The sequence below is a fragment of the Lates calcarifer genome, linkage group LG2 (assembly GCF_001640805.2).
Source record: "Lates calcarifer isolate ASB-BC8 linkage group LG2, TLL_Latcal_v3, whole genome shotgun sequence".
NCBI classification, from domain to species: domain Eukaryota; kingdom Metazoa; phylum Chordata; class Actinopteri; family Centropomidae; genus Lates; species Lates calcarifer.
The window spans coordinates 6,898,614-6,912,088 of record NC_066834.1 but is presented as its reverse complement, the minus strand read 5'-3'; the positions used below and the strand labels follow the sequence as shown (position 1 = coordinate 6,912,088).

General features: G+C 39.9%; 1 protein-coding gene across 3 annotated transcripts in view; it reads right to left on the bottom strand.

The window, feature by feature from the left end:
* Nucleotides 1-1,881: 1,881 nt before the first annotated feature.
* The window catches only part of homer2 (homer scaffold protein 2), a 31,164-nt gene continuing 19,570 nt past the window's right edge, over nucleotides 1,882-13,475 (bottom strand). For all 3 annotated transcript variants that reach the window (XM_018683639.2, XM_018683637.2, XM_051074612.1), the window contains 7 exons: nucleotides 12,272-12,403; nucleotides 11,867-11,959; nucleotides 10,929-11,068; nucleotides 8,991-9,147; nucleotides 8,319-8,429; nucleotides 5,627-5,707; nucleotides 1,882-3,870 (listed from right to left, as the gene is read on the bottom strand). In XM_018683639.2, coding sequence (XP_018539155.1) covers nucleotides 3,682-3,870; nucleotides 5,627-5,707; nucleotides 8,319-8,429; nucleotides 8,991-9,147; nucleotides 10,929-11,068; nucleotides 11,867-11,959; nucleotides 12,272-12,403 — 903 coding nt within the window. In that variant the 3' untranslated portion in view covers nucleotides 1,882-3,681. The remainder of the gene's footprint in view (nucleotides 3,871-5,626; nucleotides 5,708-8,318; nucleotides 8,430-8,990; nucleotides 9,148-10,928; nucleotides 11,069-11,866; nucleotides 11,960-12,271; nucleotides 12,404-13,475) is intronic.

Here is a 13,475-nt window from a genome sequence, read left to right as displayed (position 1 = left end):
AATTCCGCAGCCTGTTACTATGGTAACAGGGAGTCTCAGTGGTAGTGGCCTGCAGTGCCATCTCTCTCTCACTCCCTCTCTCTCTCTCAGACACATGTACAGAGCAGCATAGTCTCTTAATGATGTTTCACCAATTCGCCCACTCATCACCAGTCACACAATGAGCCTTGCTGAGAGAATTAAAGAGACAGCGATGAACAGCAAAGAGGGGACAGAGAGAGAGAGAAATGCTGCTTTTGCTGCAACACTGCTACTGTAGCAGTGTGACTATGTGAGGGACTATGAATTCATATATGACAAGCAGTAAGGATTATTTTTAATCATAGTTTCACTTATTTTTCATTGAATTATTTCTTAATTTAGTATATAAAAAGTCAGAAAAGTAACCAGAGCCCACACTAGTAGTTTTCTTTTGTCCAAACAAGAGCCAAACTGAACACACTGATATTTAGCAGGTGTAATTATTTCCTGCTGTCACTGTTAGTATGTTCACATTTGATAATTAGCGCTAAACACAAAATACAGCTGAAGCTAATGGGAATCTTTTTAGTTTTGGAAGTATAAACCAAAGTATTGGACAAATTTGAAGATTATGACCTGCTGGCGGCGCTAGATGAAAAGTCAGGGGATCAACAAAGTGAGTAAGATTCATTCTCTGGGGACAATGAATGTCTGAACAAAATTTCATAGCAATCCATACAACAGTTGGAGAAATATATTCAGTTCATTGGCACAAAAGCGAAAAGTGACACAACTGATAATCAAAATAGTTGTTGATTTATTTTTTGGCAACTGACCAATCAATTTATCAACTAATTCCTTCAGCTCAGTTCATTTTAGAATATGAAAGAGAGAGAGAAGCTTCTCAGATCAAAGAAGCTGGAAAATGTTCTCAAATTTAATCACCAACACTGCTGATAATGTGCACTGTTGGTTGGACAGAAGGAGCCATTTCAAAATATCACATTAGGCCTGAGGGACCTCTCTAATGATGTCAATTATTTTTTTTTAAACTAAACAATTAGGTTATTAATCAAAAAACAAAAACAACAGATTAATTTGTCTTACTACAGTCTTACTACAGATAATTTTCAATCACCTAACTTAATTAGTCATGATGCTTATACTGCATATTGATTTATTTGATTTATGAAGTCTCTCTCAGAGACAAACTTCTTAAGAGTCTCACTGGCTGAGAAAGATGACTCACTCTTTTTGTCCAATTAACAAATTAACCGATGGAAGGTGGCACTGGATATATACCTCTCATAGTCAATCATTTACACCATTAAAGAAAGGAGTGAGTGGGTATTAAGTTACCAAGGCAACATGTCCTCTGATCCACAGATCTGCACTTATGTCTCCAGTGCTGTGAGGATGTTGGACTTTAAGGATTTTACATCCTTCAGACAAGCTCATATTTGTGTTTGCTTTATTTGCTCTGATCTCAGCGAAACTGATATGTGTCACTGACTGTGATTAAATCCCACCTCATTTGCTTTGGTTCTGTATGTCTCTGCTAGGATTACAGCTATATTTAGTGCTATGTAAATCAACATCAGAGGAAAAAGACGTGCGGTGGCGGAGCTTCTGTACTCGAGCCTCGACGGGATGCAGCTCTGGCGCTTGTAGGTTCATTCCACCTCCTTCACTGAGCTTCTCATCCAGGAAAAACCGCCTCAAGACTTTCACAATGTCAGGCAGCTTATTTGTCAGCTTTAAGAGTATCATATTTTTCTAAACAGAACCCACAATACTGATTTTCAACTAAGCAGGGATTAGGGAAACCTCCCATCGTCTCTCTGTGGAGCTTTTGCCAAAATGTGGCCAACAACTTGAGCTAAAAACAAAAAAAACAAAAAAACAAAACACACACACTAATTCAGTGTTGTAATTAAACTAAATTTTAACAATTGTCAGTTCTATTGTACAATATTGAACAGGAGTCACAAAAGTGCACAAGAGGCATTGGTTCAAAAGGAAGGATCATACGTTGTGTTATCCAGGTTTTGGTGACTTATGAACAGTAGGGCTAAACAGAGAGAACAATAAGCAAAAAGTCCCTTCGTAGATATCTCAGTCTTATGACAAGATCAAAACAGTGATGAAAAATATAGACTTATAATATAGCATTACCCCATAAATATTCCACTACAACATGTGCCTTTGAGTTCAAATGCAACACGTTTCAAGATGGACTTCCCAAAAGCAGCTGTGACACCATCCTGCAAACAAATCCTCCATTAAAAAACTTCTGGATCCTGACAGTTTGGTATATTTTATATATTATTGTACATCTGTGGAGACATTAGGTTAAGGTAATGTTGATTTACTTGGTATGTTCTAAAAACACTAGTTGCAGAGAGGCACCAAAAATAAATAAATATGTAAAACAAAAACCAAGAATCTGACAGGGTTTTAGTGAAAAGGCCCATGCCATCTAAATGTTTGCAGTGAAGTACACTGTCACATTATTCACCCATCGAGCAGCACCAAGTCCCTTCACCCAAAAATAACCACCACCATAACAAAAACTAGTGTGTAGGAAGCACATCAACAGCCTTGGCGACATACGTCTTTTGTTCTACAAGTAGACAACAATACTATTGCACACACAAAGTCCTTTAAACACTACACTACACTCATGGCAAGATGGGGTTCCGATTATTATTTTTGGATGTTTTTGAAGGAAAGCTCCTGAGACGAGAGACTTTTCCTTCTTTATGCAAATATTATCAAAAGGATCGTTTACTGCAAACACCCACAAGAGAGGTGATGAATTCCTGCAGCAGTCCCTACTCAGAGTAGTTTTTGTGCAAACACCTGTTTTGTCCTTTGAGTTTCTCACCACATTAACATCCATTAACAACATTAACATCCTCAGGATGGGCTCGCCTGCCTGTGTTTTCTTTTCATTTTATTAGTGAGGATGTTTGTTTTTTCATCAGGTTTTCTCACAAAAATCATCAAGTTATTATTATGGTGATGGTCATCACTTGGCCAGTTCTCCTTGCCAGGTGGATTTAGGCTCACCTGGAGGCACTTTGTGTCACGGCCGTTATGTATGTGCATATAATCTAATGAGTACAAACTGTCTTCTAACACACCTGAGATAGACGAGAGGCAACAGCGAGGACAGTCTGTAGAAAGATTTCATCTCTAATTCTCTGAGGGGGCCACAAGGATTAACACCAATTATTACTTGAGTGATGCCGAACAGCATTGTCTTTGTGTGTTGCTCATTTTAGCCCTTTTTAAGTCCCCTCTTCTACTCTAAGCCCAGACTGCCTGTGTAGAAATGCTGCAGCCTTCAGAAAAAAAGACAGATGGACAGAATTTAAGAACCCTCCACCAGCTTTTTAAAGCCGTTTCCCCCCACAGAAACGGATAAGTAAGCTCAAAGTGTGACTCTTGATTTAGTTTCAGAATGCCAGCACACAAAATGGAGCCATTTGGTGGAGTATGCTGGCCTTCCTCCTTTTAGTCTGCCAGTCTCTCTCTCCCTCTCCAAAAAACATCTCTTTCTCACATGGTAGTGTTTATTAGAAGTCAAAGCTGATAGTTTCTGAGTGGACATCACCTTGGGGGGAGTAGGTGCCACATAGTCTCTGCCCTGAAGACATACTGTAGTGAATCTTTTCTTACCTGACCTCTGACCCTTTCAGCTCAGTGCCACTTTTCTCAGTTATCAACACCTAGCTTGGAAAGCCCCTGCCTGAACTCGTGCAGCTCGTCTATCTTTCCATCCAAAATATCCATGAACTTCTTCAGCTCGCCCTTCATGTTGCCCTGCTTTTGTCGACTGTCGTCTATGTCCATCTGAAGACCCTCTATCCTCCCCTCTAGTTCCTTGTTCTTCGTCTCTGCAGCCTGTGGATGGATATTAGGGGAAAAATTATTACATTGCAGCAGAGAAGTCAAATCGTGGACACAGGCAGATCAAATTAATGTCTTAAGAGGGATGTCACAGCATTTGAAGTAGAATAGGTGCAATTTGATCTTAGCAGAGATGCCAAACCAAAGAAAGAGCTTCTTTGACTCACAGCTACTTGCAAAAAAGATAAAAGAAGTTCAGTTGGCCTTTCAGCATTTTACTTCAGCATAACCAGGTACAATTAAAAAAGACGTATTTGCACTGAGTTCTGAGGAACATCAACCAAAATGTTACAATATCGTGACTGAAAACCAAGCATCTGTATTTAGCAAACATACATTTTTCTATATGTGGGGATTGGAGGAGAAATTAAGTCTTTCAGACCAGCAGGTGACATGAGTGACACATTAATGCCAAAGATACCATTGAAGGGAGGGGTTTAAAATAGTAGTGCTAAATGGGTGTTGCGCCTGCATGACTGTATCTTCCAGCTGACTCCTGAAACCTGATCTCCACATAGAGTGTCATCTTTAAATAGAGGGGAGCAGTGATCACAAAGAGGTAGAGTAGGTAGACTTACTATAAAAAAAAGCCATGTAGAAACACATTAGTGTCACGAGGGATAACACCGATTTGGCAGCAGGAAAGTCGTTTTCAACTGCTTTTAAAAATCTCCTAACTTCTATCTAAATAGACACTGGCTCAGTTTTGGTTTTCATGCATAGACAAAGGTATTTGAGAAATCCCATTGTCTATGCTTCTCCTCAGTTTGGATAGCCGGTTACATAAACTCCTGCTTCAGCCGGTTCTGTTGTCACTGTCATTCATCCAGCTGGCTGTTGCAGAAACAAACCAGGCAGTCGAGCTTTGTGAAGCACAAGAACTTCAGGCATGCCACTGTTGGTTTTATTCTCCTCCCTGCCCTGCTCGAAAGGCAGCACATACATGACAGCTTGGATGATAAAATCCTGCTCTGAGTCAGTCAGAACAGGGCGAGATGAGCGTCACTATCAATGCGCCTCATGTCAGACTTGGCACCAACGGGGCGTACAGTCATTCAGAGCCTGGCATTTCTGGTTTTACAGAGAGTCTGATATTAGTCAATGAGGAATCAGCCTTGAAGAACAGACACTCATTGTTACATGGAGGATGGGAGGTTATGGGTGTGAATCAATGTTGTAAAAGGGTTTTTGGCAACAGTACGTTCTCACACCCAACTGAACCTCACAGACATAACCCACACACCCACAAACATTATAAGACTTGGTCATTAAAGCCCTCAGTGGAGTTTTCAAACAGCTTCAGCTGTTTTTTTTACTCAGCGAAACAGATCAAATCTGCATTGCTAGGAAACTAATAAGCCATGACAGAGATGTAGTATCTCAATGTCACAGACGAGGAAAGGAAAACCTTTTCAAAGAGGCAATAATCCACTCAGCATTGTACAGGGGATGGACCTTTATTAATAGATACAGTAACCACAATGTGCGTTAGTGAGACACGTGATAGGAATGTTGTGTCACCAGCCCTCAGGCGGAGTGATGAATAGGAACTCTCATTCTCTTCCTCTAAATCTATCTGAAAGTACTGCTTTCGCCTCAGAGCCTCTGTGTTACCTCGCTGTGGCAGCCATGGTGTCCTCACGTGTGCTGTAAGCTCGAGTTCTATACACCTCTGTGCTGCGCTTTTACACTCTGCTGTAAATCACGCCCGAGAGAAAATGTGGGGTTTTTCTGGGTGCTTTGAACTTGCCTGCAGTTTTGTGGTGATGCTCTCGCACTCCGCCATGAGCTGAGGGATTATCTCTGCCTGCTTCCTCAGGTTCTCCAGCTCCTGGGAAAAACAGGTTCAGAAACCAATGACAACAAATTATATCAGATTGTTCTTTCCATATCATTTACTTGAGAAGTCAAACAACAACATTTTTGGGAAATACTCTTATTTGATAAGAGGATTGACAGGAACTTTGACTGAATAAAATACAAAATAGACAAAATTATTATCTAAATCAAAAATTGTCTAATCGGTAATTAAGTAAAGAAGACTATGAATTATGTACATGATAACAGCTTTCAGTAACTCAGTACAGTAGCACAGTAGTTTTTGATACTTATGTTTCCAAGACATTACTGTTAATTAATGTGCGCTCTCCCCTGTATATAACAAACTAAACAAAGACAGCAGCAATGCAAAGCAGATAAAGACAAAAGAAAAATGAAGGTAAAAAGGTAAAAGAGAGAAAAACAAAACAGATTACAATGAATACTGAAGATACAGCCTTGACTCTGTTTTTCTGCCTTGTGCTTACGTGTTTGTTCTTTCTTCAATTAAACATGTTTTGTCAAAGTGAAATCTCATATCTCTGCCGCTTTAAGCCAAACACACCATATGCAGTTTCATAGCAGCATCCGTTATCACTTCAAGCACTTCCACACCAAGTAATAATTGGCCGAGTCTTTGAAGTCACCTGCAGCCACTTTGTTCTGTTAGTTCACCACTGGCCAGCGCAGGGTCAGTGCTTAATAATTCATGGGCACGTTTTTAATTGGAGAAGTTGACTGTGTGCATTTTTAGAAGGGGTGAGTCATTCGGCAGATGAGCCTCTGTGGGCTGTCTGCTGTATCAGTGCTCTGCAAACAATGAGACTTCCTTCTGCAGGCCCCTCGGTCAGCGCTCTGAGCATTATGGTTGATACTCAGGACTGTGGAGATGCTGCAGGCCCCAAAGGACGTGATTCTTTGTTCATAGTCTTTCAAAATCAGCTCCAGCTCTTTGAACTACTTCCTTCCTGTTGTTGTGTAAGATATACTGCGCTCTAAGATTTATATGTTCTATTAATACTTACGCTGCCAGGTGGTAAACTAGAATATCCCAGACCCCATTTACCTCAGGGAATCTGAATGAGTCTTTGCTCAGCATAGCCTTAAATGTCACTATTTCACAACACTGTAATAAGAATTGCAAAATTCAAACTAAATTAGTTGATTAACTGATTGGACAACCAAAAGAAAATTGATCGACAACATATTTGAGGATCAATTAATCACTTAAGTCATTTCTCAAGAGAGTGTCAAATGTTTGCTAGTTCCTGCTCCTGAAAGGTGTGGATGCGCTGCTGATCTCTTTTTCAGTGGGACTGAGGACTAAACTGGGTTGGACTAAACTGCAACTACTATCGCTTATTGATAACCATTTATCCTTTAAGAGCTGCTGCTATGTTGATGGTTCAAAAGCTCCACTGTTCAGGTCATTTATATACAAAATGATTGATCAATATTCTATCGATATGTACCTATTTTATATGAAAAACAGACAATAGAAAAATAACTATTAGTTGCAACCATCGAACCATCAACTAGATTTGCCACATTGTTCAGGTTTGTAACCTGCGCTTAAAAACTTTGACAGAAAACAACAGGTATATGTGTCAGTTTTTTAGGGATCAAACTGTAGAAAATATCTAAAAGCATTTGGCCAGGTATATATTCCATACTTGCAAATCCACTGTTGAAACAGAAATACTAATTAATGTTTTCTTTCTTTTCCTCTGCTTCACACAAGGCTAACTGTATTTCCCTTTCATGGAATTGATAGGGAGACACAGTCACTGTAGAAAAAGGCAGCAAGACTCTCAGAGATTGCCAGATGTCAGTCCTAATCATTTGTCTGCAGACAGAAACAGCATTTAACCAGCAACGAGCAAAGGTCAAAAGACTGTGTGGCCGCGCAGGGCTCATCCTCATTAGAAATAACAGCACCATTAGACTCCACTGAGCTGACAGTCAGCTAGTTTGGATTATGGATGACTGATGTAGTGGACATAAGGCGATGCCGCTAACGGTATCTGTGCCAAAATTCCCTGCTGCTCTGACAGAAGACAAAGTCAGAGGATGAATTTACATTATAGTCCGAGTAGTTTCACAGTGGTGCTTAAAGATATTAAGAGAACAAATATCAATTACTGAAAAAAATAAGCAGCACAAAAAGAAAGATGGGTGTAAATTGAGAGAAAAAAATAATAGTGGGCAGTATAAATGTCTGGGTTTAGCTGGGTAGGCGAAAAATAACAAGACCAATCCATAAAAAACCCAAGATCTCACAACATAAACCTATAATTTCCTACTGAGGTATAATCACCTCCTGAGGGAGAGGAGTGGTACCTCAGTAAGAGGAAGAGGCAAAGAGCCTGTGTAAAATGAAGAGATGCATTGAAATGTGGGGATCAGGAGGAGAAGGCAGATCTGGAATTTGAGGGGGTGAACAGGAGGAGAGCTAAACCTGAAATCTGACATTTCTTTGATAAGGGGGACTGAGTGAATCATAAAGTTTCACGGCAACGTACCACTTCCATTACTTAAAAAAGGAATTGCTTCACAAACTCTCACAGACAAACCCAAGCCCTCGAGACTGGCCCTGTTGTTTCAAGACAAATGTGAAGTCTCACCTGCTCTTTGTCCTGTAGCTCAGCCTCCAGCTCCTGCACTCGTACAGTCAGTTGGGCATTTTTCTGCTTCTCCTGATTGGCTTCATTACACTGGGCTTCTAGATCTGCAATCTGATCACATTAACAATAAAGGAGGAGAGCTACTGATGTCAACTTTCCAAGTATCCATCATACATATCATGGGTATTTGTGAAATCCTGGATATATTGTATTTTATAAGTGGTGTCATATTGAAAACTGACACTAGCAATTAAAAAAAACTTGCAGTATGTAACAAAATGAAAAGTATCATTGCAACACCAGCCCAGCTGCAGTAACAGCCCACATTGATTATGAAACTAAAATGATTCTATTTATAGTGGTCTTGGAGCTGAGACTCTGGTGCAGGGAACACAAAAGCTTGTAAAATGTACAGTAGTCTTCTTGTTCAAAATGGACAAACTTGCATGAAATTTAACACAATTTGGTGATGGATTCACTCATGCCATTACACAGATTTTAACTGATAGATTAACCTAACTAGCACAAAGACTAAATTCATTTTGTGATGCAGTTTTGTTCCTTTTATGGAGGAGGTAACAGTGTTTCTAACCTGTTACCTTTTCAGCTTGCAGGATTGATGGGTTTGTGTACATCCTTTAACTCCCCTGTAGGAGTGCATGACTGTATTACCTTTTCCCTGAGCGTGTCACTCTCTTCCTTGCAGGCACTAAGTTGTTTCTTCCAGCTCTCTACATTAGCTGAAGACTCCTGCAGTGCATCCACCAGCCTGGCATTATTTTCTCTTAAAGTCTGCAGCTCTGTTTCCCACTTCTTGGCGTTGGTGTTGCTGTCAGACAGGAGAGGCAGAGGGAGAGAGAGAGATTCAGGGCGATGGTTATTAATGGAAGAAAAATTTAGACAGGTTAGTGTTGAAATGCCTGGGGCTTGTGCCCACTGACATGACACATAATGCTACAAATCCCTGCCAGTCATAACTATTTAATTAGATGTGATGTACATTGCACAGTCAAGACATGTGAACCCATAAAAAAGAAATAAGTGGGAAACGTCTCAAAGGTCTGATGAGCTGTTGCCCTCATTTGTGCCAACATACAACTTGGTATCTTGTCATACCACAGAGAGTTTTTTCTGTCTTATCAATAAGGCTGGAGAGGTTTTGATGTACAGTATATTTAGTATGCATCGCTGTCCCCTTCCTTATGCATGACTGGGTTGAAATCTGCTACTCTCCATCAAATGTGGACAGACAGCATTCTGCAGTCATCGGCAGTTTCACTGCTGTGACACATTTCCAAGAGAAAATCCCAAAGCCTTGTGAAGGCATGAAAAAGGCCAACAAAGACATAACCTGGAGAAGTTTAAAGGGCTGCTACAACATAGCACACAGACACATTTTGTTCATGATCAGTGTTCTGAGGTCTGTAATTTCTCAATAATTTCCATGGATATTTTCTGGAGAGAACTTTCTAATTTGGTCCTAATTAGGCAGAGACAGTTACTCGAGAGTAATCAGTTGTCAAGGGGGATTATCTTAATTGAACTGGTCAATATAAACCCAAGTAAATATTCTGTGGGTAAAAATAACAAGCATAATAACTTGCAAAGAAGGCAGGAACACTTGAAGAATGAAATTTATGCAGCATTGATTATATTACATAGCTGATGTTTCAGCAAGTGTGCCTTCTTCAGAGCTTTGAGGAGAAAGCTTTACAACATCTTAAGTGCTGTAATAGAGACATAGACACAATTCTATATGGTATATCTTTAAAATAAGGATAAAGATATAAAGCACAGGAGAAATCAACAGTCCGTCTCCATCCCTGGAGACAAATTAGTCAGTAACAGAAATTACACTAGCAGTGCTTCATATAATTAGCATCAAATTACATTGTCCTGTACAGGAGCCTTTTTAAGTGTATAGTTAGAGGTCAGTTCTTGCTAGAACTAAGAACTATATACAGATGTTCATTTATTTATTATTTCCTTGTGTATATGAGGTTCTTTGGATTGCCAGGGAAGGTCTGCTAATTGGACTTTCTTTACCTCAGGACCTTATATCCTATCTGGATCAAATATGTCAGAGATTTTTTTGTTGCTAGCCAGTACTAATTCTTCTGATAAATTTACTCACTGCAATTTTAGTTGACTCTGAGGCCCTGGGGTCATTTTAATCCCATCTGGAACTACATCTGGTGTTTCATGCAATTACCGATTTATACACTCAGCATCTGGATTATAAAGGCCAGATAACCAAATGGTGGAGTGGAGCAGTGTCACTCTTTAGATTTGATCAGATGATTTGATATAATTCCTGCAGTAATAAAATGAAGAGGCAGAAGGTTTGAGCACAGTTTGGTGCCAAGTCAAGAGGAGCACAAGAATAAGACCTTGAAAGTGATGGAGAGCTGCTGGGTGTGGAATTAAGCTCAACTGTGGTGAGATCATGAGGCATGTACATGTTCAAAGGCTGATAAATCACACATAGTTATGTTATTGATTAAATATAAAAATGTGATTTAATCATGAGGGAGGAACACATTAAGAACAAATCAGATTCACATCACATTAAAGAGGTTCTTCTGATGTTTCCATGAAACAAAACCTTACCTCTGTTCTACTGCACTCTTAAGGCGTTCATTTTCTGTCTTCAGCAGAGCAGCCTCTGGACCGACGTGAGAGATTTTCTCATCATCTGTCCCATTAATGCTGGATGCCTGATTGGTGGAGGGTGTATCACGACCAGACTCCTGGCATGGGACAGTAGGATACTTGTTATGACTCAGGTTTTGACTGAAGCTAACCTGGAGTTTTCTAAAGGTCTGGTGGGTTCTGGAATCTGACTGTGGAAAATGGTGAAATACTGTAAACAACCTGGACATGTCAACTATGACAGCGAAAGGGTGAGGAAAAACTGCTGCCAGTATTTATCATGTCATATGGCCCAGCAGCTTTGTGTGCCTCAGACCAGAGTCTGATTCTTGCCATCTGGAGTCAGTGTAGGCAAAGAGCAGACCTGGCAGCCAGTTACTGAGCCATGACTGCTGGATGCACCTCCAATCAATGCGGTTTACTTACTGAGAGAATTACCAATCTGAGATTTATTTATGTGGAACTGAGAAACCTTTATTGTTCTATCACCTTCACTTGCTTCCTTGTCCTCGTAATTGCTGTGGTGCCTGCCAGTTAGTAAGCAGCTAAGTATAACCTTTGACCTCTCATTCATGATGACTCAAACTAATGCATGAATGATTTCTGTTGTGTTAACATGTAATATTCAATACAAGATCCATAGATCTGTGTTCAGACAAGTATTTGAACTTAACTATTTGAATACTCGATTATGCCAGAAGCCATTTCAAAATACAAAACCTGAACCCCTTGGTGTTTGAAGGAAACTGAGCTGAACTGAGACGTTTTAATTCCTCTCTTTCTCTGCAGTGCTGCTATTTTTCTGTCTTTAGACGACCACAGTGACTGTAGAGAGAAAAAGTTGCAGAGGTGTTGTACTGAATCAGAATTTCAGACAGCAGAGAGAGATAATTTACCTGGGAGTGATTACTCAGTGTCTCCACCTTCTCTTGAGATTTGTCCCTTGCTAACTTGGCTGCTTCTTTTACCTCCTGGAACTTCTCAGCAAACTGAAAGAGTATCAGAGAGATGTGAAAGAGTTGTGATGATTAGTGGCAATACAAGCTCATGTATCATATGCAGTGTAGCTCATCTTCAAATGTTTTGGGAGATCATAGAAATAATTGGCTCTGTGGTGATAGTGAGGATTTAAGTATCAGGGATACCCTTAAATCCTTTTCTGATTGCTTCAATTCACTATCGATGCTCAGTTAATAACCAACTGTGCACTGTCACACTTGAGTATTAGGACACACATACACAACTCAGCTGCCTGTATGCTTCTTGGCTTAATGTGATGCTGCAGAGATGTTTCCTCTCACCTTGGTTAGTTGCTGCTCTGAAGCGAAGCCCAGTCCAAACACAGTGTTGGCCCTGCTGTCTGCCCACTGGCCAAACTTCTGTGACGTCTTGGTGAATGTCATATTAGGTGTGATGGTACTGTTGATGATCACCTGTTAGGGATAAAACAACATATTATTCATTTCCAGCCTTATTTGAGATCATACTGGTAATCAGTACAGGTGTAAGGCTTCCTGCATATTTCTAAGCTCCCCTCAGGTCCATGTCTGCTGCTATGTTACAAAAATTGTGTGTCTCATTCAGCCAAGACAGATTAGAGAAGGAGCTCCAGCAGCTGCATTCACATGATGAATAGTCCTATTGATTTAGTAAAGGACAATCCCCCATTGTAGCTCCATTCACAGCAGAGTAAAGCTGTTATATGCTGCCCATGTCTTTCACTATGCCCACACTGACAAGTTTGATTACAACTGGTATATTTATTATTTTTTTCTTTGAATGTTCCTCTTCATGAAAAGTCAGATTCATATGCATGTTTGAGAGCCCCTCTACAACACAAAGCAATGAAATCCTCCATAATGTCATACATCAAAACTTGCAAAAAAAAAAAAAAAATAAATAAATAAATAAATACTTGCTCATCTTCTACATCCTCTAAAGAGAGGGGAAGAGATATTTTGTACTGTAAAAGCAAAGGAATGATTAGATTTGACATAATTAAATTCAATAAGCAGGATGCTGGATGGCAAACAGTGACACAGTTTCATTTTTAGCAGTGAGAGTCTCAATCGTTAACAATGTGCTCTCTTTGGGACATTTGGGGTTAAGTATCCAAAGTTTAGTTTGAAGAGACAGGTAAGACCATAGCACAAAAACAGACTTTGCTGTCACTTAATGACGCCTCAGAGTCAAATGAAAGGCAACATAAATTCTTAAAAGGGGTTTTAAAGCTACCAAAATACTTTTAAATGCAAAATCCTCCACTTTGGAGATGTGGTCCCACCCAACAGCACACTAACTAACCCTTCATGGGTTATTAACAGAGAAATACCATACATTATACCTCACTCAAGTTATTATGGTCAAGCCACCCATGGGAGAACTCAGCATGTGGGTGGTTGGCTGGGGAATTGTGCGTGTATGCAAAACATTTTAACTATTTGTACTGGCCATTTTGTTTAACAGTGGCAAAAGAAAGATGTATTAAGAAAAAATAACTAATAA